The sequence below is a fragment of the Empidonax traillii genome, unplaced genomic scaffold, assembly GCF_003031625.1.
Source record: "Empidonax traillii isolate 1590-97213 ecotype Southwest subspecies unplaced genomic scaffold, ASM303162v1 scaffold292:size1342341, whole genome shotgun sequence".
Taxonomy (NCBI): Eukaryota; Metazoa; Chordata; class Aves; order Passeriformes; family Tyrannidae; genus Empidonax; species Empidonax traillii.
The window spans coordinates 1,241,255-1,265,389 of NW_020955485.1; the positions used below are offsets into that span (position 1 = coordinate 1,241,255).

The 24,135-nt window shown below is 51.3% G+C and overlaps 2 protein-coding genes and 2 non-coding genes across 4 annotated transcripts; 3 read left to right on the forward strand and 1 right to left on the reverse strand.

Annotated features, from left to right (window-relative positions):
* NCL (nucleolin) lies at positions 1-7,138 on the forward strand (the record flags this gene model as incomplete). Its single annotated transcript, XM_027890591.1, has 14 exons — positions 1-69; positions 675-975; positions 1,217-1,363; positions 1,749-1,925; positions 2,120-2,203; positions 2,463-2,598; positions 2,956-3,092; positions 3,557-3,683; positions 3,917-4,050; positions 4,406-4,541; positions 4,648-4,799; positions 5,306-5,432; positions 5,891-6,111; positions 6,387-7,138. Coding segments are annotated over 14 exons (2,025 nt in total), but the record flags the coding sequence as incomplete, so codon positions are not given.
* Positions 2,312-2,381, forward strand: LOC114060831. The gene has a single exon (XR_003571972.1). It is a non-coding gene; the product is annotated as a small nucleolar RNA SNORD82 (small nucleolar RNA).
* Positions 4,926-5,002, forward strand: LOC114060832. Its single transcript, XR_003571973.1, has one exon. It is a non-coding gene; the product is annotated as a small nucleolar RNA SNORD20 (small nucleolar RNA).
* A 3,752-nt stretch (positions 7,139-10,890) lies between the features above and the next one.
* On the reverse strand, positions 10,891-16,809 carry B3GNT7 (UDP-GlcNAc:betaGal beta-1,3-N-acetylglucosaminyltransferase 7). The gene is made up of 2 exons (XM_027890620.1): positions 16,720-16,809; positions 10,891-12,328 (listed from the first exon to the last, which is right to left on the reverse strand). The coding sequence occupies exons 1-2, from the start codon at positions 16,728-16,730 to the stop codon at positions 11,128-11,130; spliced, it is 1,212 nt and encodes a 403-aa protein (XP_027746421.1). The 5' UTR covers positions 16,731-16,809; the 3' UTR covers positions 10,891-11,127.
* Between the last annotated feature and the right edge of the window lie 7,326 nt (positions 16,810-24,135).

The window sequence follows — 24,135 nt, forward strand, 5'->3', positions numbered from 1 at the left end:
CCTCCTAAGAAGTTCGAGGAGAGCGAGGAAGAAGAGTCCTCTGACTTAGACGAAAGCAGCGGAGAAGAGGTAATGGATCTATAGATGAAAGTCGGGAGGATGCACGTGTTACAAGTGTCATCGGGCCTGTGGGTTACACTGTGGCAAAATGAACAGTAATAAACAATCGGTGCCTGTCAGTTAACTGTGGCTAAAGAATAAACTGGATTATATATATAAGGCAAAAGCAGTAGGGAGAAAACTAGCTTAGATATCTAGCAAAGCTTATACTTACAAGCTTTGGAAGGACTGCTGGGGTCTCAAAGCTGTCCTAAAGCTGATGAGCAAGAAGTGAATATCAACTATTGTAGAGCATCAGCAGTAAGTGATTTATGTCACAAAAATAATGTGCAAGTCTAAAAGTTTCAAGCTTTTGAATGCAATTAGAGATCACTGGTCTTGCTTCAGGGCCACGGAGTTTCAAGGGGCTTAAATGTTACTTAAGTCATCTGTTAAAAGCATTGAAAATATGGGTTTGGTCTTTGTTAATTCAATAGGAAGGGCAATTAAGGTAATTTAACAGAAACTATCAGAAGGTAACGCTTTAGATTGCAGTTGCTGTATGTTTGTCCGATATTGAAGTAATTGTAATATAAAGGAGCAGCATAAGGGTCTTACACTAATGTGTCTTTCAGATGATCCCTCAGAAGAAACCACAAAAAGTAGCTGTTACCCCAGCCAAGAAGGCTGCTACCCCTGCAAAGAAAGTTGCTACTCCTGCGAAAAAGGCAATTACACCTGCAAAGAAGGCTGTGCCTACTCCACAGCCCAAAAAGGCTGTTGCTCCATCACCTAAAAAGGCTGCTGTCCTAACTAAAGGAGCGAAAAATGGAAAGAATGCCAAGAAGCAAGAGAGTGAGGAGGAAGATGATGATGAAGATGATGACGAAGATGAGGAGGACGATGAGGAGGATGATGAAGAAGAGGAAGATTCTGGTAAGTTACTTTTGAAATATGCATTCAACCTTGTGTAAGATGTGGGAAGGGTGGGGAATCAATGAAGTCTGGAGGAAAACTTGGGCTGCAACTGCATTACACACAGCCTGTGAAGCATCTGTTAGTTTCCTGGCTGTTCTGTGCTGAACTTTGTCAAAATCCTGTGACACGAAGTACTTTTTACCCATACCACTCAGCCTTCCAGCCTTGATAATAAAGATTTGTTGTACTTTTGGTGCAGATGAGGAAGAGGAACCACCAATGCCTGTGAAGCCTGCAGCCAAAAAGCCTGCAGCAGTACCAGCCAAAAAGCCTGCAGTTGTGCCAGCAAAGCAGGAATCTGAAGAGGAGGATGAAGAAGATGATGAGGAGGATGAAGAAGACGATGGTATGTGAGATTTAGGGAAACTTTGTTTGACTCTTAAAAAAAGGTGTTTAATAAACAAGCTAATGGGGAGCTTGAGGAGTAACATAATGGATTAGTGGGAAGGCTGCAGTGTATGCCCATCTGGTTTTAGCTAGCTGATGTTGTCCATGTGGCTGAATGGGTGTTAGTTTATCCCTATTAGTAAAACTACTTACTTTTGGTGAACAGGTTTTTAATGCAGTAAAACTTGAGGGGGGAAGGTAGCTGTTATAAACGTTGGCTATTAAACTTCCTTCTTGAGAACAATTTTAAGGAGGTGTGAGAAACACTACTTTGCTTTTCTTTTCTTAGTCTCAAAAGAGGCTTGATCTAAAACTGATGAAATTCTGTGCTTAACTTGTTTCAGAGTCTGAAGATGAAGCCATGGACACAGCCCCTGTTCCAGTGAAGAAAACCACTCCAGCCAAGGCCATACCAGTGAAAGCCAAGGCAGACTCTGAAGATGAGGAAGATGATGATGAGGATGATGATGAAGACGATGATGAAGAGGAGGAGGATGCTGAGGAGGAAAGTGAGGATGAAAGTGAGTTTAAATGTTTCTGAGATCGTAACTACTCAATATCAGAAAGGATGGCTGAGCAAAAGTTTTGTCCCATCTTTTGGGCTCAGAAGCAATTGTTCAATGACAAGAGGTCTTGTGTATGATTGGTGTAAAGTTTGCTTCTGTGTAGGAAAGGTTCTGTATTTTTCAGTGTTGTTTTTTGTTCTCTGTCACAGAACCTGTCAAGGAAGCACCTGGAAAGAGGAAGAAAGAAATGGCCAATAAAAGTGCACCAGAGGCCAAGAAAAAGAAAACGGATGGTAAGTGGTGTGTGATCATCAAAAGATACTTTTATAATAGACTGAGATTGGACTGCTGGGTGAGGAACGTAACTGTGAAGAGCAAGGATTCCAGGGATGGGGTTTTCCAGCACAAATGATGATCATAAGGGACTTAATACTGATGCATGATGTCACTTTTGAGCAGAAACTGATGTGCTAAAGCTGTCGAGAGTCTGACTCCCACTTGTTAAAAAAACTGCCTTAAAATGTCCCCACTCTATTACCTTTTCATTTAAAGGGCCTATGTCATCTTTCTCCCTCTTTGTGGGAAATTTGGTCTCATCCAAGGAGTTTGAAGAGCTGAAGACTGGCATCAGAGAATTCTTTGGGAAGAAGAATATTGAAATTTTAGATGTCAGAATTGGTGCTTCCAAGTGAGTTCATCAGCAGAATTATGCTGCTTATTTCTTCCAATTGGCAGTAATTTATTTAGAGGGGTGTAAGCGTGCTCATGCTGATTCCCTTCAAGATGCTGGGATGGTTTGCTTGGTAGTGTATGGAGGAGCCACAGTACTGATGAGGGTTTAGTACTTTGCCTGGTGTGCAGCTATGTCAGAGTGTCTCCCTGAAGGGAGAGCTGCCACTGCAGAGCTATTCTTAGGTGGGCCAGGTAGCACTTAATTTATTACGGTCAAACTTGACCAATGGAAACCCCTGGTTTTGGGTTTCTGTTTGTGGTCTTTGCTGCCAGAGGGAGATCAGCTGAGATTTTAAGGCGACTGTTCTTTCAGGCGGTTTGGCTATGTGGACTTCTCATCTGCTGAAGATCTGGATAAAGCTCTCCAACTGAATGGAAAGAAGTTAATGGGTTTGGAAATCAAACTGGAAAAAGCAAAGAGCAAGGAAACTATGAAAGAAAATAAGAAAGGTAGGGCCCACAACTCTGAATACCTGTGCACATCAAAGAAGAGTTGTTATAATGGGGGCTTGGAGCAGGCTTGGGGTATTACTGGTGGCTGCTTTTCTACTCTGTCATGGTGGATCTTCACGCTTTGGGCTCTACATAGTAAAGTTTCTCACGTGCTGGCATAGAGATATGGAAGTTGAGACTGGAATATCTGCAGATGTGATCCCAAGAAATAGTACATATTGGGATGACTGAGGAGGAAATGTGTTCCCTTTAAAGCTTTAAGACCTGTTTCCTGACCTTGATGTCCTTAAAAGAAGTTCAATGGCAGCATCATTAACTTTCATAACAGTTGCTTTTGAAGCTTCTGTAAAAGTGAATACTTGCTGTGGTTATTTTCTGCTGGATAACTTGCTGGCTGTGGCAGTGAAGATGGGGAGGGATTTTTAGCTGGTGACCTGAAAGTAACTTTTCTCTCCTTGCAGAGAGAGATGCCAGAACACTGTTTTTGAAGAACCTGCCCTACCGTATAACCGTGGATGACATCAGGGAGGTGTTTGAAAATGCAGCAGAAGTCCGGATAGTAACGAACAAGGATGGAAGCAGCAGAGGGTGTGTAGCTGAGAGGACTGTTGAATTTTGCTGTTCCTTCGACTTCTGGCATATTTTAATAAGCTTGTGTGTCCTTTAGCTGCCTTAAAGGCACCTGCTGCATTAGGTGTACTGAAAAAGCTACTTTTTGCAGCATTTTTCTTCCACATATTCCCCTCCCTTTTTCAGTTCCCTCCAGAACTTTGTCATTTCAGGAAGGAGACATTTGTTTACGTTCTTTTTTTGTGCTGTAGGATGGCCTATGTTGAATTTAAAACAGAAGCTGAGGCAAACAAAGCTCTGGAGGAGAAGCAAGGCACAGAGATAGAGGGTCGTGCTGTGGTCATTGACTTCACTGGTGAGAAGAGCCAGCAAGAACATCAGAAAGGTACTTTTCCAGACTGATAATATGCATACAAATTACATTCATGATTTAAGTCCACTTGTTTATGAAGTTTACTGTGGCAAATTTAAGCACTGCAAGAAAACTAAGATGTCACGGAGGGACCTTTTATCTGACTTGTGCTCTGCATCCTGTGCGTTTTATGTCTCTACTGCATGTTTCAGACAAGGTGGGTCAGCAGATCTAGGTGACCAAAACAGGGTTGGACTTGGCTTTGTGCCTCACCTTGAGACGAGGAGAAGGCAAAAACTACTCTCAGCCCTAGACAGAGTCTGGTAACAGGAGGAATAGAGCTCTCCTTCTCCAAGCTTGCACTTACAGAACTGACTCTTCCCCATAGGAGGTGGAGACAGGGAGTCAAAGACCCTGATTGTCAACAATCTCTCGTACGCCGCTACAGAAGAGACTCTCCAAGAACTGTTTAAGAAAGCTTCTTTCATCAAGCTGCCACAGAACAACCAGGGCAGGTCTAAAGGGTACGTTGTGCCTTTCTCCTGCCTCCCTTGGGTGGCTGGCATTGTGAATGACTTGCCTCAGGTACTCCCTCTTGCTCCCAGACTGACTGGAATCTTCTCCATATAGGTATGCATTTGTAGATTTTCCCACAGCTGAGGATGCCAGGGAGGCATTGAATTCCTATAACAACACAGAGGTCGAAGGCAGAACAATCAGACTGGAATTCAGCGCACCATCATGGCAGAAAGGGAACACGAACGCACGAGGAGGATTCAGTCGTAAGTGTTGCGTGCTTGACCATGAAACAGCTGTGTCAGGAGGGCAACGTTCAGGCGAACTTGGGGCTGTTTTAAAACAAAAAAACTGCCAGTGGAGTGAAAGATCTGCATTGTAAGTGAGTGTGCTGGATATGATGACTGATTATCTGAATTGCTGATGAAACTGTTGTCAAATTCCTCTAGATAGTCAAGTGCTGATCCAGCAGTGTCTGTACGGTTAGTTGTTATTGCTATTAATAAGATGCAGGCATCTATTTTATAAAGTGGGGGAGTGGGAAGAGCTTATTTTGACAGTATCAGGTTGGCTAAAGGAAATCCTTTGATGTCAGTGTCTAACTCCAGTCTTGAAAAAGTTTTCATGGATTTCAAGTGCCTGAGCTGTTCTTGAACACGACGCCCTCATGCCCAGGAGCCGTTCTAGGAGGCAGTAGCGCAAGCTGGATGTGATAAGCTAAAGGTTTCCTTGTTCAGGTTGAATGACCTGTGAATATATTCCTTTTCCACAGAGCAAAGCAAAACATTGTTTGTCAGAGGCCTTTCTGAGGACACCACGGAAGAGACGCTAAGAGAATCGTTTGAAGGCTCTATCAGTGCGAGAATAGTCACAGACAGAGACACTGGATCATCTAAAGGGTATGTTAAACATCTCCTGGATTGGTTCAGGTGCTGCAGAGCACCTCACATTGATCTGTGCAGTGGGGGGGGGGGTGTGGTTCTCATGCTCACGTGGGGGTGAGTGTGTGAAATAACTAACTTGGATGGAAGCAGAGAATGTGTTCAGAGCTTTAGGGTCTATTCATGGAGGGCAGCACATGCTCACTTCTCACCTCTTCTCAATGAGCTCCTTCCTGCCAACAAATCCGTGGCAGCTGATGGATTCGCACGAGAAGAATATTAACTGTTCAGTACTGGCAAAAACTCACAGTGGGGTTCCATCGCTTGTGATTAGCCACTGCTGTGCTACACATGACACGTCCTGTGAGATGCAGAAGTGCCAGTGTTTGTTTCCGAGGGGATTGCTGTCGGGTACCTGAAGGTGGTGCTGCAGCTCCTGGAGTGTCACTGACTCATTCTTGTAACTTGTTCCCTAGGTTTGGATTTGTGGACTTCAGCTCTGCAGAAGATGCCAAAGCAGCTAAAGAAGCCATGGAAGATGGAGAGATAGATGGAAACAAAGTCATCCTCGATTTTGCCAAGCCAAAGGGTGACTTCCAGCGTGGCGGCGGATTTGGTGGCCGTGGTGGCAGAGGAGGCGGCCGAGGAGGAAGAGGTGGATTTGGTGGCAGAGGTGGTGGCAGAGGTGGATTTGGAGGTAAGAGGAGGCAAATGCTGCTTGTTCTGAGGGGGTATGCTCAGAAAATAACCCAAAGCCATTCTTAGGGTTATGATGTGGGTCTACCACAGAGCAATGGATTTGAATTTATTTTCCGTCCTGTGCCAGGATGGCTTTGGAAGGGCCAGATACATATATATATCTGTATCTGCACACACATATCTTTATCTGTGCATATACATTTATATATATGTATACACACACCATATATATTATACATCTAACTCTGTTTTTTGCAATAATTTTCCTTTTAGGTAGAGGTGGCTTCCGAGGAGGCAGAGGAGGAGGTGGAGATCACAAGCCACAAGGAAAAAAGATAAAGTTTGAATAAACTTCCCCTTTCCTTCCCCTTCTTCTGCTCTCCGAGACTATCTGAAAGGACTCCGGGGGTTTTTATTCTCCTTTGATCTTGGCGGAGCCTTCGGGGGACATTCCAAGAAGCGAAGCAGTACTGTGAGCCACTTGGAAGATACTAATTTTCATTTCAAGGAAGCAAGAGCAAGCCATTTTAACTGCTTGCCTGTTCAAATGAACTTTTTAAAAAAAACAACGAGTGATAGATGTGGGAATTTACCCCTTGTCTGTGAGTTGTCTTGAATTTATAATGTTTTACCATGTACAAATTTTTTTTTCCTATAAACTTCGGTAGCATTTTTGCTGTAAAAATGCAGAATGTTTTATCATTTGTGCTTCAGCACCCTGTCTTGGACAGATTAAAGGACCTAAACTGGTTCGTGTTACTTCTGTGCCACTAAATGAAGCCAGGCTGTGCAAAACAGGCTGGCTGTAGCCTTCCCTCTCTCGTGTTAAGGTCATTAGTTGTCACAGCAGCAGCTTCTATCCTGCTTTGCTTGAGCCTGTCTCATCTAGCTGTTGTGTATGTGCTGTGTTAGAGTGCTTGCAGGAAGGAGGGTAGAAGAATATGATTGCCAAGGTAAGTTGTGTGACCACAACCACATTTTATTATCTTTTTTTTTAACTAAAGCTGCTGTGATGGTGCTTGGTAGCCAATTGCTCTTTTACATTCTTTCTTAACAAATGAGTAAATCAGATCTTGTACTAAGGCCCTGCAGCTCAGTTGCTCCATCCTGCAGGCATTTCCTCTTGTGCCTCATTCCAAATTGCCTCCGCTTGAGTTGTCCCTAAGTATGAAGCAAATACATTGAAACAGGAGGTCGGGGTAAGTGGCTACTTGGTTGAACTCATGCCCAGACCTTCTGCCGTTCTTCAGACTGGGTCAGGGTGACTGCCTAGGGATAATGGAGCTCAGTGGCAGTGGTCACTAACCAGTTTTTCTAGCCAGGCACATGGCTGCTGTCCTGCAGTGGTAGGTGTAGGCGTACAGAGTTACCCGTGGGTGAAGATAATGGGTACAGAAAGCAGGGCTGTGCCTTCCTGGGTGCAGGGACCTGCAGGCTCGAATGTCAGTGGCATTGTGCCATTCTGAAAGGTCCTGCCCTGGGCTTTGGCACGTTCCAATGACCTTCCTTCTCAGCTCTGGCTGCAGTTATTACAGACTGTTCCACCCTCCAGGCACCTTGTACCAGCATTGGGAACATCGGTATCCTGCAGAGCCCTTCCAGCCCTTCTATGGCTTCCCAAAGTTGAGCGCTGGGGGAGCAAGGATTCCCTGTGCCTTGAATGTTTTATATTAACCAGTTGGGGGAGGGGGGTGGTCACCTTGGCGGGAGGGTTATGGGTTTTGTGTGTTCTGAGTGTTTGGTGTCCTCGCCCCCGTCCCTGCCCGACGCTCCCCCGGCCCTTTGGGATCGGCCATTTTGGAGCCGCGCGCGCGCCCCGCCGGCAAATGGTGGGAGTGCGGGTCCGGCCGCCAGGGGGCAGCACCCGCCCGCTGTTCCCGCCGGGAATCGTCCCTCAGGACACACCGGCCCGGACACCGGGATGTGGGCCCTGCACCCGCTCCAGCACCCTCGGATGCTGGCTGGAGCATTCCCTCGCACCCCAATACCCTGCAGTGGAGTCCCACAGGGGGGTCACACTGGAGCAGGAAAAGGGCAGGACCACCCGCAAGTGCACCTGCCTTTTGTCCCCACACGTAGATCTTTGATGCAGCTCCAGTGGCAGATGGCCCAGCCTGCCAAGGCCACCATGTCCTGGTCTGCTTTGCTGACCTCTGCTCCCCATCACCATGTGGAGCAGCTGAACTGGGAGCTGGCTCTGGAAACAGCCTCCAGTGCCCTACAGGCTCACCTGTGGCCTTCCTCTTCTTCACCCCAGCTAGGTTCAAACCTGATGTGGGTTTGTCCCTGCAGACATGGCTCACTCTGCTCTGGGGTCACTGCTGACCCTTGCTGTGTGTGCCCCACTGCTCTGTGGCCAGGGCTTGTGTCACCCTCTGGAGCTTTGGCTGGGGCAGCGAGCAAGGTCCTGCCATGGGGAGGGTGGTGGGGACAGGAAGTGTCAATCTCCTTCAGCACCAGGAGAGGGTGTTCAACAAAACAGGTGAGTTTCCAACCCTGCTGAAGTGACCCTTGTCACGGAGGTCAAGATGAGAAACTCCTCACTGCAAGGTACCAAGAGGCTCAGAAGTTTAGCTGAGTTTGAAATGGAGGTGGAGGAGTGCATGAAAGAGAGCAAATACCTGCTGGCCTTGTAAAGTCCATGCCAGACTCCACAAGGAAGCTGTGCCAAACTGGAACAGGGCAGCTACAGTCCCCAGATGTCCAGGCCAAGCAGTAGTTTTGCCACTGTAGCCCATTGCCAGGTTTTGTTCCCAGCAGAAACCCACTACTAAAAACAGGAGCTGAGGGCTTGTAGGATTTTTTCTTCTTCTTTTAACCTTTATTTAGAAACTAGAATATTCACCAAAATCTACAAGGTTTCTCTGTACAGGTCCCACCAGGTGAAGAACAACACTGAGAGATGTCTGCACGCAGCTCTGGCTCCCTGTACACATCGCTACAGAGCGCAAGAGCCAACCCTGAATACAGGACACTGCCAAAAGTACTGTACCTGACATAAATTATGGAGGTGTCAATTTGGAAAGTATTTCTGAACTCACTCCCAGTGGAAGGAGGGAGGAGAGGGGAAGGGAAAAGAGTGTTGTGTGTTACCTAACCTATACAGGCACCGAAAATGCCCTCGGGGCTCTGCCCTGCACTGCTGGCACTTGCCCCAGCGATGGGGTGAGTGCACCGTACATCAAATTTCACAGTATCACTGCCAGCCAAGCCCTGGGCAGCACTGGCTCTTGCTCTTCCTCCTCTTCAAATCTGCAGCCAGGGACGTTTGCCAAGAGTGGTGTGGCTTGGTGTGAGGGGTGCCTTTTTTGACTGGTTTATGCCCTTTTTTAATTCGTTTTCTAACCTGGGGAACATACAGACTTGGAGTAAATGAAACAGGCCTGTTTCCAAAATACATTAAGAAAAAGAAAGAAAAAAAAGAAAGGCACTGCATAGGGGGACCTTTGAGGTAGTCAAAAGTTTTTCCTTTCAATGTCTGGCACCAGAGAGGGAGAGAGTGAGCGCACCTGTGCCTGCATTTTGCTGTGCATGGGGCTGTGGCTTTGCCTGTCCACCCCATGCAGTGATGTCTGGGTGTGCAGACCCTGTGCCTGGGAGCTGGCACAGCAGTGCCCATGCACACGTGTGGCTTTGCACACGCCTGTGGCTTTGCTTTGCTCATACCTGCAGTCGGTGGCTGGAGAACGTCTGTGGCCCTTTCATGGCCATATGTCTCTCTGTGTTGTGGGGTTTCCATCACAGCAGATGACCCAGGGCTCCCCTCAAGAGCTCGTGGCCCTTCCAGCCATGAAAAAGGGCCATGTCTCACGACACAACTCCCTGTTGTGCTCCTGTGCCTCATCCTGTAGAATAAACACTGCAACAACCCTGAGAAGAGCAGACATGGTGTGAAACACCAGCCCTCCTTTACCTTGTCCCCTTGGAGCCTGCTCCATGTGCTGGGGCAGGATCAGCGCTCTCCGATCCACCCTGGAGCATCACATTTGCTGCCAAACCAGGGCTAAGCCCGAGGCAGCCATGCATGGGTCCTTTGGGGGCTGTTGTCCCCCTCCAACCAGACCCACCAGGGCAGCCCTGCTGCAGAGAGAGGGTCTCCCCAGAGGAAACTGCACCCAAGCTGAGGTCCCAGGTGTAACAAACCCCTGGGCCACTCCAGCTGGGGGCCACCAAGTTTCTCTGCCACTTCCTTGGCCACAGGCAAGGACAGTCTGCCTGGTCTCTTCTCTTTCCAGCCAGGAGGATCAAATCCCTCAGGAATTTCAGGTGGATGCATTCCTCTGAGGGCATGCAAAGCAAGGCCACAAGGGGGCTGGGAGCCACCATCGCCTGGGATCCTCTTTTAGGGACAAAGATGCCGGTGCCCTGCTGAAAGTGCCATGCTGAAATCCTAAGGGGGCTCAGGGCTGATGAGGCCTGGCCTTTGAGGAGAGCCCCTTGTGGGGACATGGAGAGGACTTTGGTGGGGGTGAACCCAATGCGCACAGGATCAAGGTCACCAAAACCTTGCATGGAGGAGAAATTTGAGATAACAAATAAAATCCCATGATTTTTGTATTGTGGGGGGCTGATGCACTTGCGCTCAGCTGAACTCCCTTGGAGCAGCTTCCCTGGATAGCCAGACCTGAACACCTCCAAAAATGTGCCACATCCCTCCCTCCCTTTCCGACTCCTTCACTTATTACTCTGCTGTGAAGGAGGTACGTAAAGCAGAGCACAAACCTCTGTGCCCTCTCTCTCTCTCTTTTTCCATTTTGTGCTTGATTTGTCAAGTTGGTTTGTTTTTTTTTTTTTTCAACAACCCCCAACCCAGCTGGAGATAAGTGAACCACAATACAGTACAGGAACAAACACTATCACAAACCCTGCCCGCAAGTGCAATGTCTCTACCCTCCTTGCCCTGGAGAGAGATGCCCCTGAAGGACTCATGTGCCGCCAGCAGAGGCTCACCCCCTCCTGGAGGGGGGATCAGCTGTCCCAGCCCCTCCAGTCCCAGCTCTCCAGAGAGACTGAGCTAAAGGACATTGAGTTTTCTTGAGCATGTCAAGTTACTGTGGACCAAGTCCCACATTTGGAGCAACTCTGGAGGCAGCAGTTTATGAACCACCAACATACTCCGGAAAAAACATGGCTCCTTGTTCATCTTGCTGTTCTTGTTCTTCACGATGCCAAAAGTTTTGAAGCCCTCGTGTCCAACAGGTGATACTTTAAGGACCTCCAAGCACATCCCTAGAAAGACGTCGTCGATGGGGTACAGCTCCAGCATCTCTGAGGTCTTGTGCAGCTTCTTGGCCAGGGGTCCATCCATGATGAAGCCCCCACCTCCTGCATAGGGTGGGTAGATGTTTTTGTTGTAGAGGGCACTGGGGATGTAGTACTTGTTCTCCTTCTTACGGATCGGCCTGGCCTTGTGGAGGACATCCCCCACAAAGAGGTCCTCTCCCTCCTTCTTGTCCTCCAGGAACTCCAGGATGTTGCTGGGACTCACAAACACATCATCATCACCTTTGAAGATGAAGCGGACGTTGTCACAGTAGATGTTGAACCACTTCAGGAAATGGACCTCTTTGAGGGTGAGGTTGAAGAAGCTGTCCAGGAAATCCCACTGCAAGATGTCCCCATAGATGTGGTTCTCGTAATCCAGCAGTTTCTGGTAGTTGGCTCTCTCCTCCTCCTTGGAGGCCGTGCCCAGCAAGAACAGCGTCCTGATCTTCTTGCCCTCCACCTCCTTCTCCTGGCCCCAGGTCTTCCGGATGGCCTCGCGGCGGTCGTGCTGTGTGATGATGGACTTGACCACAATGAGCAGGTAAACGTCCTCACTGCACTTCTCAGGGTGGTTGATCAGCATGGGGAAGTAGCGGCAGTGCCGATAGAGCAGGAACTGCTGGAAGTTGGGCTCCAGCCCCTTGAACCAGTCCACTTTGCTGAAGTTCTGGTTGGCTGAGCAGTTGGTAGTGGTGACATCCCAGGATCTTGTTTGCTTTGCCGTCACGCTCTCCTCCTTCACAGGAGCTTTCTCCTTCTTGGTTTTCCAGAAGGTGCTGGTGATGGAGAAGGCGTTGTCTCTCTTCTGTGTTTTCAGAGGTTCTGGAGGGGGCAGGTCTTTCTGCTGCTGGCCCTGCATGAACTGGTTGGGGGCCATTCCCCGCTGCAGCACCGTCACCGTGATGATCAGCAAGAAGGAGAGACAAACTGTTTTGTAGATGGTCTTCTTCCTAAAGGGACAAGATAGGGGGTTAAGGGGAGGAAACTGCAGCGTGCGAGAGACTTGTCTGCAAAAGCACCTCGTGGAGAGGTCATGGGATCCTCATAATCTGGGTCCCATCACCTTTTGATGAGCAGAAGCCTCATGGAAAGAGCTGTGGGACACCTTCATGCATGCTCTTCCCACCTGCATCCCACCTGTGGGGTAGCTCTGGGGCCACGCATAACTGCAGGGACAGGCACAAGGTGTGTAGCAGGTGTCATCTGGTAACCCCAGTGCAAAGAGCTGGGAAGGGTTCACAGGAAAGAAAAAAATGGGCTGAGAAAGTTGAAGTCAGGGTGAGAGTTTCAGCAAGGCAGTTGTTTTGGAGGAAAGTCTCAAGGGAAACCTGTTTCAACCATCTGAAAATTGCAGTTCAGGACAAGAACAGAAGAGAATTATCTTTTCCTCAGAAGCATTAATTCCAACACACAAACATACTACCCATGGCCTTAAGACTGGCAACAACGCTGAGAAACCAGAGCCGGAAAGACCATGAGAGTCAACATGAAACTGGCATTATTATTTCTTTTCAAAATGGCACATCAGGACTTAGAAGAAGCAATTTGAGTCAAACTTCAAGATTCATTGGGAAAAATACACCCCTAACCCTGTAATCACCTCGTGAACCAGCATTTCTGGGGGCACTGCTGGGTGTTTTGGCCAGCTCTTGGGTCCCACTGCTTCCTTTGTGGTGATAAGGAGCAGTGGACGCAGGGCAGATAGGGGCACAGATTTTCCCAGCCTGCAGCAAACCAGGTGTCTGCATGTCCAGGGCGTGTAGAGGACCGGATAGATCAAACCTGGCCTGTGGACAGAGCTCATGGGGGGGTTGAGCAGGATCCTCCTGAGGTCCTTGGGACAGTGGGAAGGCTGCACTCAGAGATTACTGATGCACAAATTCCCACAACCTGCTTTTCCACACAGCTAAAGGTGGGTTTCTCTTCCTACTGCTGCAGAGGAGAGGAACTGCCCTCTCTGCCCATCTGCACTGTGTGCTGCTCCCAAATGCTCAGCTCCCCTCCACAGCTGGCACACCTGCACCAATTCCCTCCCACCGAAGTCCTGTGCAAATGAGCCATCTCCTTGTTCAAATGAGCACTGGGCATGAGGGAATGTCTGACCTCCTTGTACCCACTCCTGACAGCCTCCTAAGGGCAGTCCCATCTCTCTCTGCTCCAAGTCGAGGTGCTTGGCAGCCCCTACACCTGCTTTCCCTGCCAGTGGGTGAAAGGGACCTTGGCTGGGGAGCCAAAGGAGACAGACATGGCACTGGTCTTGTGACTCTCATGAGTCTGTCCTCTTGGTGACAGAAGCATGTCCCAGCCTGGTGACACCAGCTGGTGACAGCCCTCAGTCTCCCACTCCAGAAAGATCCAAAATTATCTCTCACAGGCAGATGGCATCTTCACTTTGGGACAGTCCAGAGAAGGAGCTTGGGGCTGAAATTGGAAACATTTAACCCAAGTATCTTATCCAGATAGTCAAAAAACCAAAAAAGCCATGAAATCTCCTGGACCTGGGGGTCAGATTGGAATCAGCACCACCAGGAAGGTGCTGGGGCTTTGGGCCACAGGCACCTGCTTGGTGAAACATCCTGTAGCCCCTCAAGCTCCCCAGGGCAGGGGTCAGCATTGTCCTTGGGGACTGCAGTCACCCTTAAATGTAGGAACCCAAAATGGGAAACACGGAAACCGGGAGCTTTCAGGAGCTCCTGTCTCCGGCTTTGCCCTGAAGTACAAAGAACTTTTGAGCCCCACGTTGTCGTGGGAAAACTGTGATCACTAGTGTGAGAGCGAGCATGGAAATAAGTAATTACGGGTAAACGGATAGATATTCCCCATCCGGTTTTATATGTGGCCACTCATCTGAGACTGATGAGGGAGCAGTTCTGATTAGACCTCACCATTCCCTTAACCCTCTCCAGCCCTGCCCTCACAGCTTCGGGCTTATTCTTAGAAATCCTTCAGTTCCAATACAACTTTACTCCAAGCACAGCCAAGCAACGTTTAAACCCTCTTATCAGTACCCAGCACTGCCACAAAAATAACGCTGGTCACCCCTGTATAGTAACTCTATTTGTATCAATCCCACCCTGACAACCCATCCTTACTCCCATCCCATCTCATCCCATCCTACCCTATCCCATCCTGTCCCATCCCCTCTTTGCACTCACTCCCCACCACCCCAAGGACAAGTGATAAAATACCCAGTCAGAAATACAGCCAGAGGTTGCCCAGAAGCCAAAGGCAGGCAATTACTGATACAATTTTTAAAGATTTGCATAGGAAGGGCTGTCACTAACTGGCACGGGTGGGTCCCAGCCTTGGCAGACTCTGCCTAACAGAGAGAAGCCACATGGATCCACTCATCCCCATCCACCCTCCTCGGGTCCAGGCAGAAGATCAGACCTGGGGCTGAGGGGAGATCTCCGGTGTTTAGTAAGAGGTGGAGAGTCAGGTGGCTTGGGTACATCCAAGTGACTCGGTGAGGTGTTGCACAGCAACACAGAAACTTATTCCTCCTTCCTTCAGGGGACACCGTTTCCCAGCTCTCACCAGTGCAATTATTGCTTTATTACAAGAACCTATTTGGGATTTTTCCTACAGGTCTGACTGCAAACCATGGGGTACCACCAGGTCCAGCAGGAACAGGGGGCTCCACGGCCACTTCTCCCCTGCAGAAATTCCGTCCCTGCACTGTCAGAAAAGCAACAGGGATTAGGGGGACCCTGAGCAACAACTGCAGGAGATTCCCACACCAAACTGAGGAGTTGGGGGGCAAAAGAGTAAGAATTGCATGCACATCTTTTCTGATCTCGAGTCTTTCTCTGTGGTGTCCTCAGCTGGGAAGTACTTCAAGAGGGGAGAAACCAGGTCCTGCTTTCTGGAGACACCAAGAAGCACCACACTGGCAAAAGAGGTGCTTTGGGTTTGCTGCCGTTACAGAGAAGCCACCCTGTTGAGCCCCAGGACCCTGCTTGCCCCATCCAGTCCCCAGCAGCATCCCCAGGAGTGGGGGACACCCAGCGCTGCAGGGCCCGAGGGCAGCAGCCACCCAGATTGCTCCCATCAGTGCCAACCAGGACCGACTGCCCCAACTGCTGGTGTTGGTGCCACTGAGAGAGCTTTGAAAGGGTACCAGCCCCATCCTTCTCTTTTATCCATCAGAAAAACTAAAAGCCTCCCTGTGAGGTGGCTGCACCACCTGGGCAGTTAAACATAAACCCCGAATTAGAGGTGGGCAGTTTCACTTTCAGGTGTTGACGATGGAGGGCAGATGATGCCCCGGAGACTGGGGCTCTCTAACCCCATCCCATCTCACTTTGGATTCACATGAAAACCTCTTTGATTCGCCAGCACTGTCTGTTTATTGGGTTCTTGGGTTTTTTTTCTGGCCCCTCAATTAGACCCAGTCACTGGAGGTACGGCCAGTATAGAGCCCTGTCTGTTGGCAGTGCCAAGGACTGGGAGAGGGGATTTTGTCTAGGGGCAGACGCTGGGCAGAAAGCATCCAAATGTCCCCAAAAGTAGCCTATGCCAGCCGGGTGGAAGCACTAAGCGGTGCCCCAGTTCCCGACGGTTTTCCCCAACGCCGGAATGCCCAGAGACACGTCCCCTCCTTAAAAAAGCCATCTGGTTTAAACAGAAAGCAATACAAATGCAGGTTTGGAGAACAGGCAAGAGACAAAATCCCGGGTTTTCCTCCCGCCGAGGGCATCTGCCCCAGGGCTAGCCCTGCGGTGGGAGAGGGACCCCACAGGGCAGGGCTGGTGGCCCCGCTCCCCCTGGCCCCACCACACAAACCAGCCCTTCGCAGGGAAAGGCTGGGAAAGGCATGGGGGACACCAACTGCCCGCCTCTGCCCGGTGCCCCTGTCCTGGCTCCCGGCGGGCCGGGATGTGTCACGGGATGGAGAGAGATTTCCGTGGGGAGCGGACAGCCCAGAGAGCCTTCCCCGGGGTACCGCGGCCAGGGAGACCCCACCCGAGAGCCCCCGCAGAGCCGCCGCTGCTGGGATGAGGACAGGCGATCGGGGGACAAAGGACAAACGCCACCCTCAGTTGCCTCCCCATGCCACCCTCCCCACCAAAGCTGCCCTTTTCCAGCCACCCACCCCTGGGGCGCCCCTCGAGAAGGAGCTGGTGGGGAGGGGACCGGGGCGACTCTCGAGAGGGAGCCGGCGGAGAGGGGACCTCCAGTCCCGCGGCTCCGGGCAGGACGCCGCGCCGGGACGGCGGTGCCGAGCGGTGGGAGCGGAGGACACTCGGCGGGACGGCGGAGCAGGGACAGCGGGGCTCGATCCGTGCTGGAGCGGGGCAGGAGCTGGGCTCGGGCTCCCCGTTACCCGGAGATCACTCACCACTGGAACATGCTGGGAGTGGGACGGGGCGGCCGCTCCGCTGCTGGCCGGGCTGCCCGCGGTCCGGGCGCTTCTCTGCCCTCTTCCTCCTCCTCCTCTTCTTTTTTTTTTTTCCCCCTACTTTTTCCCTTTTCCCTCCCCTTGCTCTCCGAGGTGGAGCCAAAAGGGATGGCAGAGCAGGTAGGTTAACTCTTGCCCTGCCCCTCAGTCCCCACCCCCCATCCCCCGCCCCGGTCTCATCAGCACGCAGAGACCTCCCCAGTGCTGCCCGGGGAAGGTGTTCAAGGGTGACACCCCACACGTTCCCCTGGGGACCCTCCCTGCTGCCGATGGGAGCTCGGGAGAATCCCAGCCAGGCCCTGCGGGCACAGTGACCTCTTCGGGGTGCGGTAGCTCTGCCCCAGAGCCTTTAGTGCAAAGGAGCTCAGTTATGGGAAGGGAATCCCAGTAGTCACCCGGAGAGGTGTTTTTGACAGCTGGGATCTCTGGAAAAGCCATATGGGTCTTTTCTAACCACCACCCAACACGGACCAGTCACTTTGGGATAAATCTCAAAAGGGAGCTGGGGCTTAACACCCTAGTTTCTCATAGCAGTACTGAGATCCCAGCTTTGCTTCTGTGCACTGTGCAGTTTGGGATCTCTGGGGCAATGGAGCCACACATATTGCCTTGGATCCCCACATCTCCTGGGACCCACCCTTCTCCCAGGACTCACATCTCACTCAGGATCCACACCTTGTCAAGGACCAACACTCTGCCCAGGACTCCCATCTCATCAACACTCTGTCCAGGACCCACATATCTCCCAGGACCCACATCACTCCTGGGGGTGTAGGGAGTCAGAGGAAGAGTTGCTGCAGCAGGAAGGTGCCTGCTTGGCATGCCAGGACCTCTCATGGGTCAAATTTCCAACACCTCCACAAACAGGTGACGTGTCCTTTCCATTCCCTCAGCCCTGGTTAGTGTGGTTTCACCAGCATCCCTGCTACAGCCATGTCAGCATGGGACACCCCGTTGCCCATTGAGAGGCAGATTTATGACCTTCCTTTCCTCTTAAATGTAGCATTTCAATTGAAGGTTTTGTTCAGCCATAAAAATTGGTCCCCATAATTTCTGATATCTGCCTTTTTTGTCACCTTCCCAATCCCACCAGCTGCTCATGTCCACCATGAAGCTGGGATGAGAAGCCTGCAGGAAATCCTTTGGAATATTTCCCTCCCTGTCCAGCAGAGATATTTCAGTGCCTTCCTCAACATTTCCTCTGCGTTTTTCATGAGTGATGAGGCTTATGGTTTCATACAGCTCTCACAACCCCCAGACACACTGAGCTTCTCATGGGAAAGGCTCTTCTGTTCCAAGGCTGGACATGCAGTGGGACCCACGCAGCCTCTGCTAGTCAAACAACACGTGGCTCTGCACCAAGAAAACCCCAAGTATTGCTCAGTTTGGGGAGGAAAATTGCATTGCTTTCTCCAGACCTTATCTCCTTATCTCAGCTTATCACTTTCCCAAATGCCCTGCAGCTGTGAAAGCTCCCCAGGAAACATTGCCCAAACAGGCTGCACCAGCTCCACAGCATCCCATGACCTTATCACTACCAAGGGTCCCTACGTGCCTTCCCTGATTCCTTCCTTGAATCCCAGTACGCTCAGGAAAATCTGTAATTTGCGGCATTCATGACTCCAAGAAAATCATGGCCATGAGATTCACTGAGCATCAGCTTGACCAGAACAGGGTGTGAGAAAGACCCATCTCATCCCTGTAGCACAGCAACGACAGGTACGTGCCAGCTGGGAATTTACCCCACTCTGCAAAGAGGGGCTCACAGTGGATGGGGATCCCACTGGAGAACCTCCCTTGCACAAAGTGCACCTCCCAGGCACAGAGGGGTGTGAAGAGCAAAACCCCAAAACTGCAGCCACCATCTCCTCCTTGACACATGCCTGGGACCATGATGGGGACAGGAACAGCAGCATCTGCTCACGGGGAGCTGCAGTAAATCCCAAAACACATCCCTGGGCTGTGCTGCTCCAGCATGGAAGTGGCAGTGCTGCGGGCCAAGGAGGGCTCTTGGCAGCCTGCAGCAGGGAGCTCTGCCAGCCATGCTCCCAGCTTTCCGCCTCTCCAGCGGCTGCTTCCGTGCAGGAAAGTGGCAGGGCTGCAAGCACAGGATGATTCTGTGCTTCTGTGCAGGGTTTCAGCTCAAATAACCCTCTCTAAACAGGGAGACCCTCTCCCACATCCTCCTGTGTGGGAAAGATGCACATCCCCACTGCATGAGAGCACTGCAGGCCCGGGGGATGATGGCTGCACAAAGCTGTACCTCTGATGTTCATTAAAGTCTCAAAACCTGCCAGGGCTGGGGATACTGATGCCAGAGACAAACACTGTCCTGGGCTCCCCTGGCACTACCAGCTCCTGTTTCAAGGACAAATCTGAAGATGAAGCAGCATTTTTTATGATTATTTTTTTCATCATTACATGGGAAAGTTTAGGACAAACTTTTCACACTCTCCAGATTCACCCTGGGAAAACAGAAAGGCAGCAGGAAGGATAAAATCTAACTGAAAGCATATTTCTTTTAAAAAGTCTTCCTCCACACATCTTCTCTTTGCTTCTTGCTGTCACCCAGCAAGAACAGGTTTTACCCAAGCAGCCACAACAACTCTGCTAAGAACAAAACATGAAAAAGAGAAGTCTGAGTTTTTTTGTTCACCCCAACAGACCCAGCCACCAGCAGATCCCTGCCGTTCCTGCCCAGCCCTGCCTTCAGCAGAGCAGCTGGATCTATAGCCCTGCCACTCTTTTGCTGCAGCACACATCACCCTTATTCCTTAGGTCTAAGCCATTAGACTGGAATTTGGAGGCACTGGGTGCCTTTTTTTGCACTGTTGGCAGTGCTGTGGTTTTCTGGATAAATAACCTTGGGTGGCAGGTGCTGCTTTGGCATAGAAAGGCTCCTTTGCCTTGCACAACATGGGTGATGTCTGAGGTGTGCTCAGCTGCTGCAGCCCTGAGAGACCTGGCAGGGGACCTGTGAGAAATAGCACCTGGACACGTTATCATTGCATTCCACAGGGATGCCACCTGTGGGATCACAAGGCTTTGGAGCTGGCATCAAACAGGGGTATGGGGCATCATCTGGGTAAAGGAAGAGGGTGAGGACTGGGGCAATGCCCAAGAGGCTCATTTAGATGTTCTCAGAGTGAACCGCAATGCTCTTTTTGTTTCAAGAATCCTCTTTTAATTTCAAAGTAGACGTGAACTAAAATATTTTTTAAAAATATAAGTACAAAGAAGTGAGCTTTTTTTATCAAGCTTATGTGATCCCAGAAGACTGGCCAGTGGCAGGTTGACCCAGCCAGTGTTTTCCCACTGATGATTTGGGGTTTGTTTCACTGGGAAAAGCTGCTCTGGTTTCTTTGATATAGGGGATTTTTTTGTATGTTGTTTTCTGATTTCATTCCAGAAAATTATACATATACAGAAAAAACTCTCATTTCATCTCCCAGCAACTCACACACCTCCTGGCCACTTGTGCCAACACTGTGGTCCCTGGGCTGGGTTTCCCACACAAACCAAGGTCCCATTGCCCTGCGACCTGCAGAGACACACAAACCAGCCCTCTCCTCCCCAAACCTCCGAGTGCTTGGAGCAGGGCCAAGGGCTCAGCCTGACCCGAGACAGGCCGCACAGGGTGGTCACATATTTAGGTTTTTCTTCGTTAAACCACTCACCTGTGGCATACCCTGGGGCCAGGAGGGAGGCCAGCACTGCTATTTGTTTAGCTGAGCCAGACTTAAACCACATCAAGACTTTACACGCTCTCACGAACAAACATCCTGGGTGTGATAGGACAGGGAATGTTCCTTTCACCTTCCACGTTTTCTAAGCACCTTTCAGGGTTGCTGTGGTAAAGAGCACAGCAGATGAGAGACTCACCCATCACTGCAGGTCTCACGTGGAATGTGAGGCTGCGACCAGGGACCGCCACTACCTCTGTCCCCGGGAAAGTCCCCCGGGCAGTTAGGATTAATTATTAACCTGATTTATTGCTGAGTTTTGGAAGCTGGAGCAGGCGTCATATGCTGGCCAGGTCTGACGTGGGACACCAGGAAAGACAGACACCCCCACAGAAACCTCCCTCCGCTTGCCCATGTTAACAGGGCCATAAACCAAACCCCAAGCCGGGTGAGTTATTTTACTCATTAACCCCCAGTGCCCCGTGGCTGTTTCCCTCGCAGCACCTCTGCCAGAGTGGGGCGGTGCTGGCTCCCAGGTGGATGCAGGAGCAGATTTTCTGCCTTCCCAAAGCCAGCTGCTCTGCCCCACTCCATCGGCCTCGGCAGCTCACACACCAAAACACTGGAGCTGCTGAAACACCTTGAGCCACAGCCAAAAGAAATGCCCACTGCCCTTCTTGGAATCAAACATTGTGGGATTTGCATGATTTCTTCCAAAAACAGAGGAGGAGCAGAAGTTGCTGTGCAGGGCGATGGCTGGGACAGCCCCCCCTGCTCAGGGGTCCCCGAGCTGCTGTTGCCCTTTGCAGACCCAACGTGTCTCTGGGCAGACAGCACAGTGCTTGTGAGAGGGACATGGGCCCCACAGCCACAGTGTTGGGCAGGATGGGGTGAGACCTGAGTGCCACAGGCTCGGGGAAGGCAGGGGTGTGACACAGTGTTGGTGGAGGCAATGCTGTGGCAGCTGGGTCCCCAGGTGGGATGCAGCCAGGGCTGGCAGGGAAGCGCTGTCCTGGTCTTTGTGCCAGGAGCCACAGGATCAGGGAAGGGGGAAGCACTCTGCGAACCGGGGTGAGCAAATCCTGGGGCTGGATCCACCCAAGGGTTTGTTTTGTCTACTTGGCTGCCCCTTCCTCAGTTTTCCCAGTGAAAAGGCCCCCCAGCCTCAGGGCTGCTGCCCAGTGGGGATTCTGCCTCCTCTCCCCTTTGGATTTGAATCCCTGGGACACCTGGGTCTCCTGGGGAGCCCAGTGTGGCTGTGCTGTTGCTTTAAAGCAGTGGCTGGATCCAGCTGTGACTGCAAGTAACCCTCACCGCAGCCTTGCCCAGGCCTTTTATGCATTTTCCAGTGGTTCCAGAGGCGCTTGGCGGCAGCACGCAGGGGAAACCGGACTCACGCTGGCAAGCAGGGCTGGGAGGGGAAAGGGAAAACTTCCCAAAGGAGCAGAGGGAGCCCATTGCTGTGGCTCAGGCAGCAGGCACGGAGGGAGCAGACCGCTGGTGGGGCTGCCTCTGTGGCTTGGTGCAAACAGCCTTGTGGATGGACACAGCGAGCCACAGGCCGGGCTTGTCGCTCCCAGCCCGGTGTGCCCCTGTGAGATGAGCTCACCCCAACGGGCCTCAGTTTCCCCCTCGCTGATCAATCAATTCAGCCTCGTGCAGAAAGCCCCAGGGTCTGGATTTATCCTGAGAAGCTGTGCAAGGATGGCATCCAGGCACTGAAACAAACAAGCCCATGAGGACATAGAATGGAGAAAGCCAAGAGGGATGGGAATGTGGGCTTGAAAAGGGAGACACTCTCGTGCTGTCCAGACACAGAGAGGAAAGTGGAGGAGGATGGTGCGTTTGGCCTGTCATCTGAAGGGGATCACTTGTACCCCAGACCTTTCAAAGAGCAAAGCTGGAGGAGAGGGCACCAGGAGGGAGAAGTTCCCAGGCTGGAATATTGGGAAATCAGTGTCACACCAGAACCCAGGAGCCCTGCCCGCAGAGATGCTCCTGACCATTGCAGGGACCGTGGGCCTGTCCTGCCCAGCCTTGGCCACCTGTACTGTCCTGCAAAGCCAGCCACGGGCACAGGCTGAAGGTAAAGCCCTGGCTGGGCATCAGCCCACAGAACTGCTCTCCCAGCTCCAGCCCGGGAAGGGCTTGGCTCAGGGTGCCGTCACACTGCTCTCACAGCCCTGGGAAGCTCGGCTGCCTGGGGACTGGCACGGGCCCAGAAGCTGTGAGCTGCAAGGCAACGTGTTTTCCGTCGGGCAGGAGAGCACTCACGACATCTCTCATGAGTCAGATGGAAAGGGCGGCTCAGGAGTCACCTGAGCCCAGCGGCTGCCTGCCCACGGCCCCTCTCCAGCCCAAGTGGAAAAACATACAGCCCCAGCTCAGCACATGCCTGCTGAGACCCCGAGCTCCGGCCGGGCCCCCTTCCAGGCTGGCAGATGCAGAAATGCTCACATTAGCCGTTTTTGGCCAAATTGGTTTAGGAGGGAGGCAGAGGCGACTCAGACATCCCTGGCTCTGTGGCTCTGCTGGCCATTAATCATCACTCTGCTGCCGCTCATCACCAAAATCTGGGCTCTGCTACAGCCACTGGTGGATCTGTCTCTAGCAAGAGAGGGAGAAAGGGAGAAAGAGGGCATGCAGAGTACAGATTTCCCCTCTTTGGCTGGGGCTACTGGGCTGACGTCATGGCAAAGTTCACTGTTTCCATGTGCACAAGAAGGGAGGGCAGCACCCATGGTGCCACCTCCGGGCAGGCACCCACCTTGCACAGGCGTTGCTCCCCAGCGCAGCTCAGGGAGTTGGTGGAAGAGGTGACAATAGCAATTTGCTAGCCTGGGAGTATTTAAGCCGTAAGAGAGCCCTCTGGAGAGAAGGGAGTCGGCACACCCAGACGCATTCCTGAGGTTTCGTTTCCATGGTGGGATGTTCACCCGACGGTGAAGTCATGCTATGCTGTGGGCTGAGATGGCCAGTAAGTTAATGCATGGATCCAACTCCTTCCCTGATTCACAGCAAGCTCAGCCACAGCCCTGTGCCATCCGTTGGCCTGACGGTTCTTACGTGGCTCCAGCACTTCTTGTATCTTGGAGCAGGGAGGCTCCAGACACCGCTGCTGGGTTGATCCCTACCTCACCATGGGAAAACAGCTCCTGCAGCAGGGTGGAGGGACAAACTGATGGCTCTCCTGGGTCCTTCCAGCCCACTTGTATCATCCAACTGTGCTCCCCATCATGTTTTACTTTGCTTTCATCCTGCTGCTGCCACTGATGACAACAGGACAGAAAAGCACCACCCTAAGAGGTCATTCCTGCAGGGCCAAAGATTTGGGGACCTACCCAACATTAGGCAGAAGTGGGGAAGAATGGAGAGCTGGGCAGCATGGAAAGAACAGGATGGAAAGCCCATTGGTCCTCGAGGAGAGGTGGCAGGGACACTCCCTGGCATATGCAGCTCTCGGTGCCAACACCAGGCACGTGGCCGTGGAGTTCAGCGATGGGGCTCCACAGATCAACAAACCAGAGGTGTGGTGGAGGAACTGCCTCTGGGATGGCAGCCAGTAAATTGATAGGATTATTCTCAGCCTCTGGAGTGGTTTTCTTCAGGTCTGGATGTACAGGAATGTGGCCAGTCTGCCCAGGGCCATCAGATGCCCTTCCCATTGCTCAGC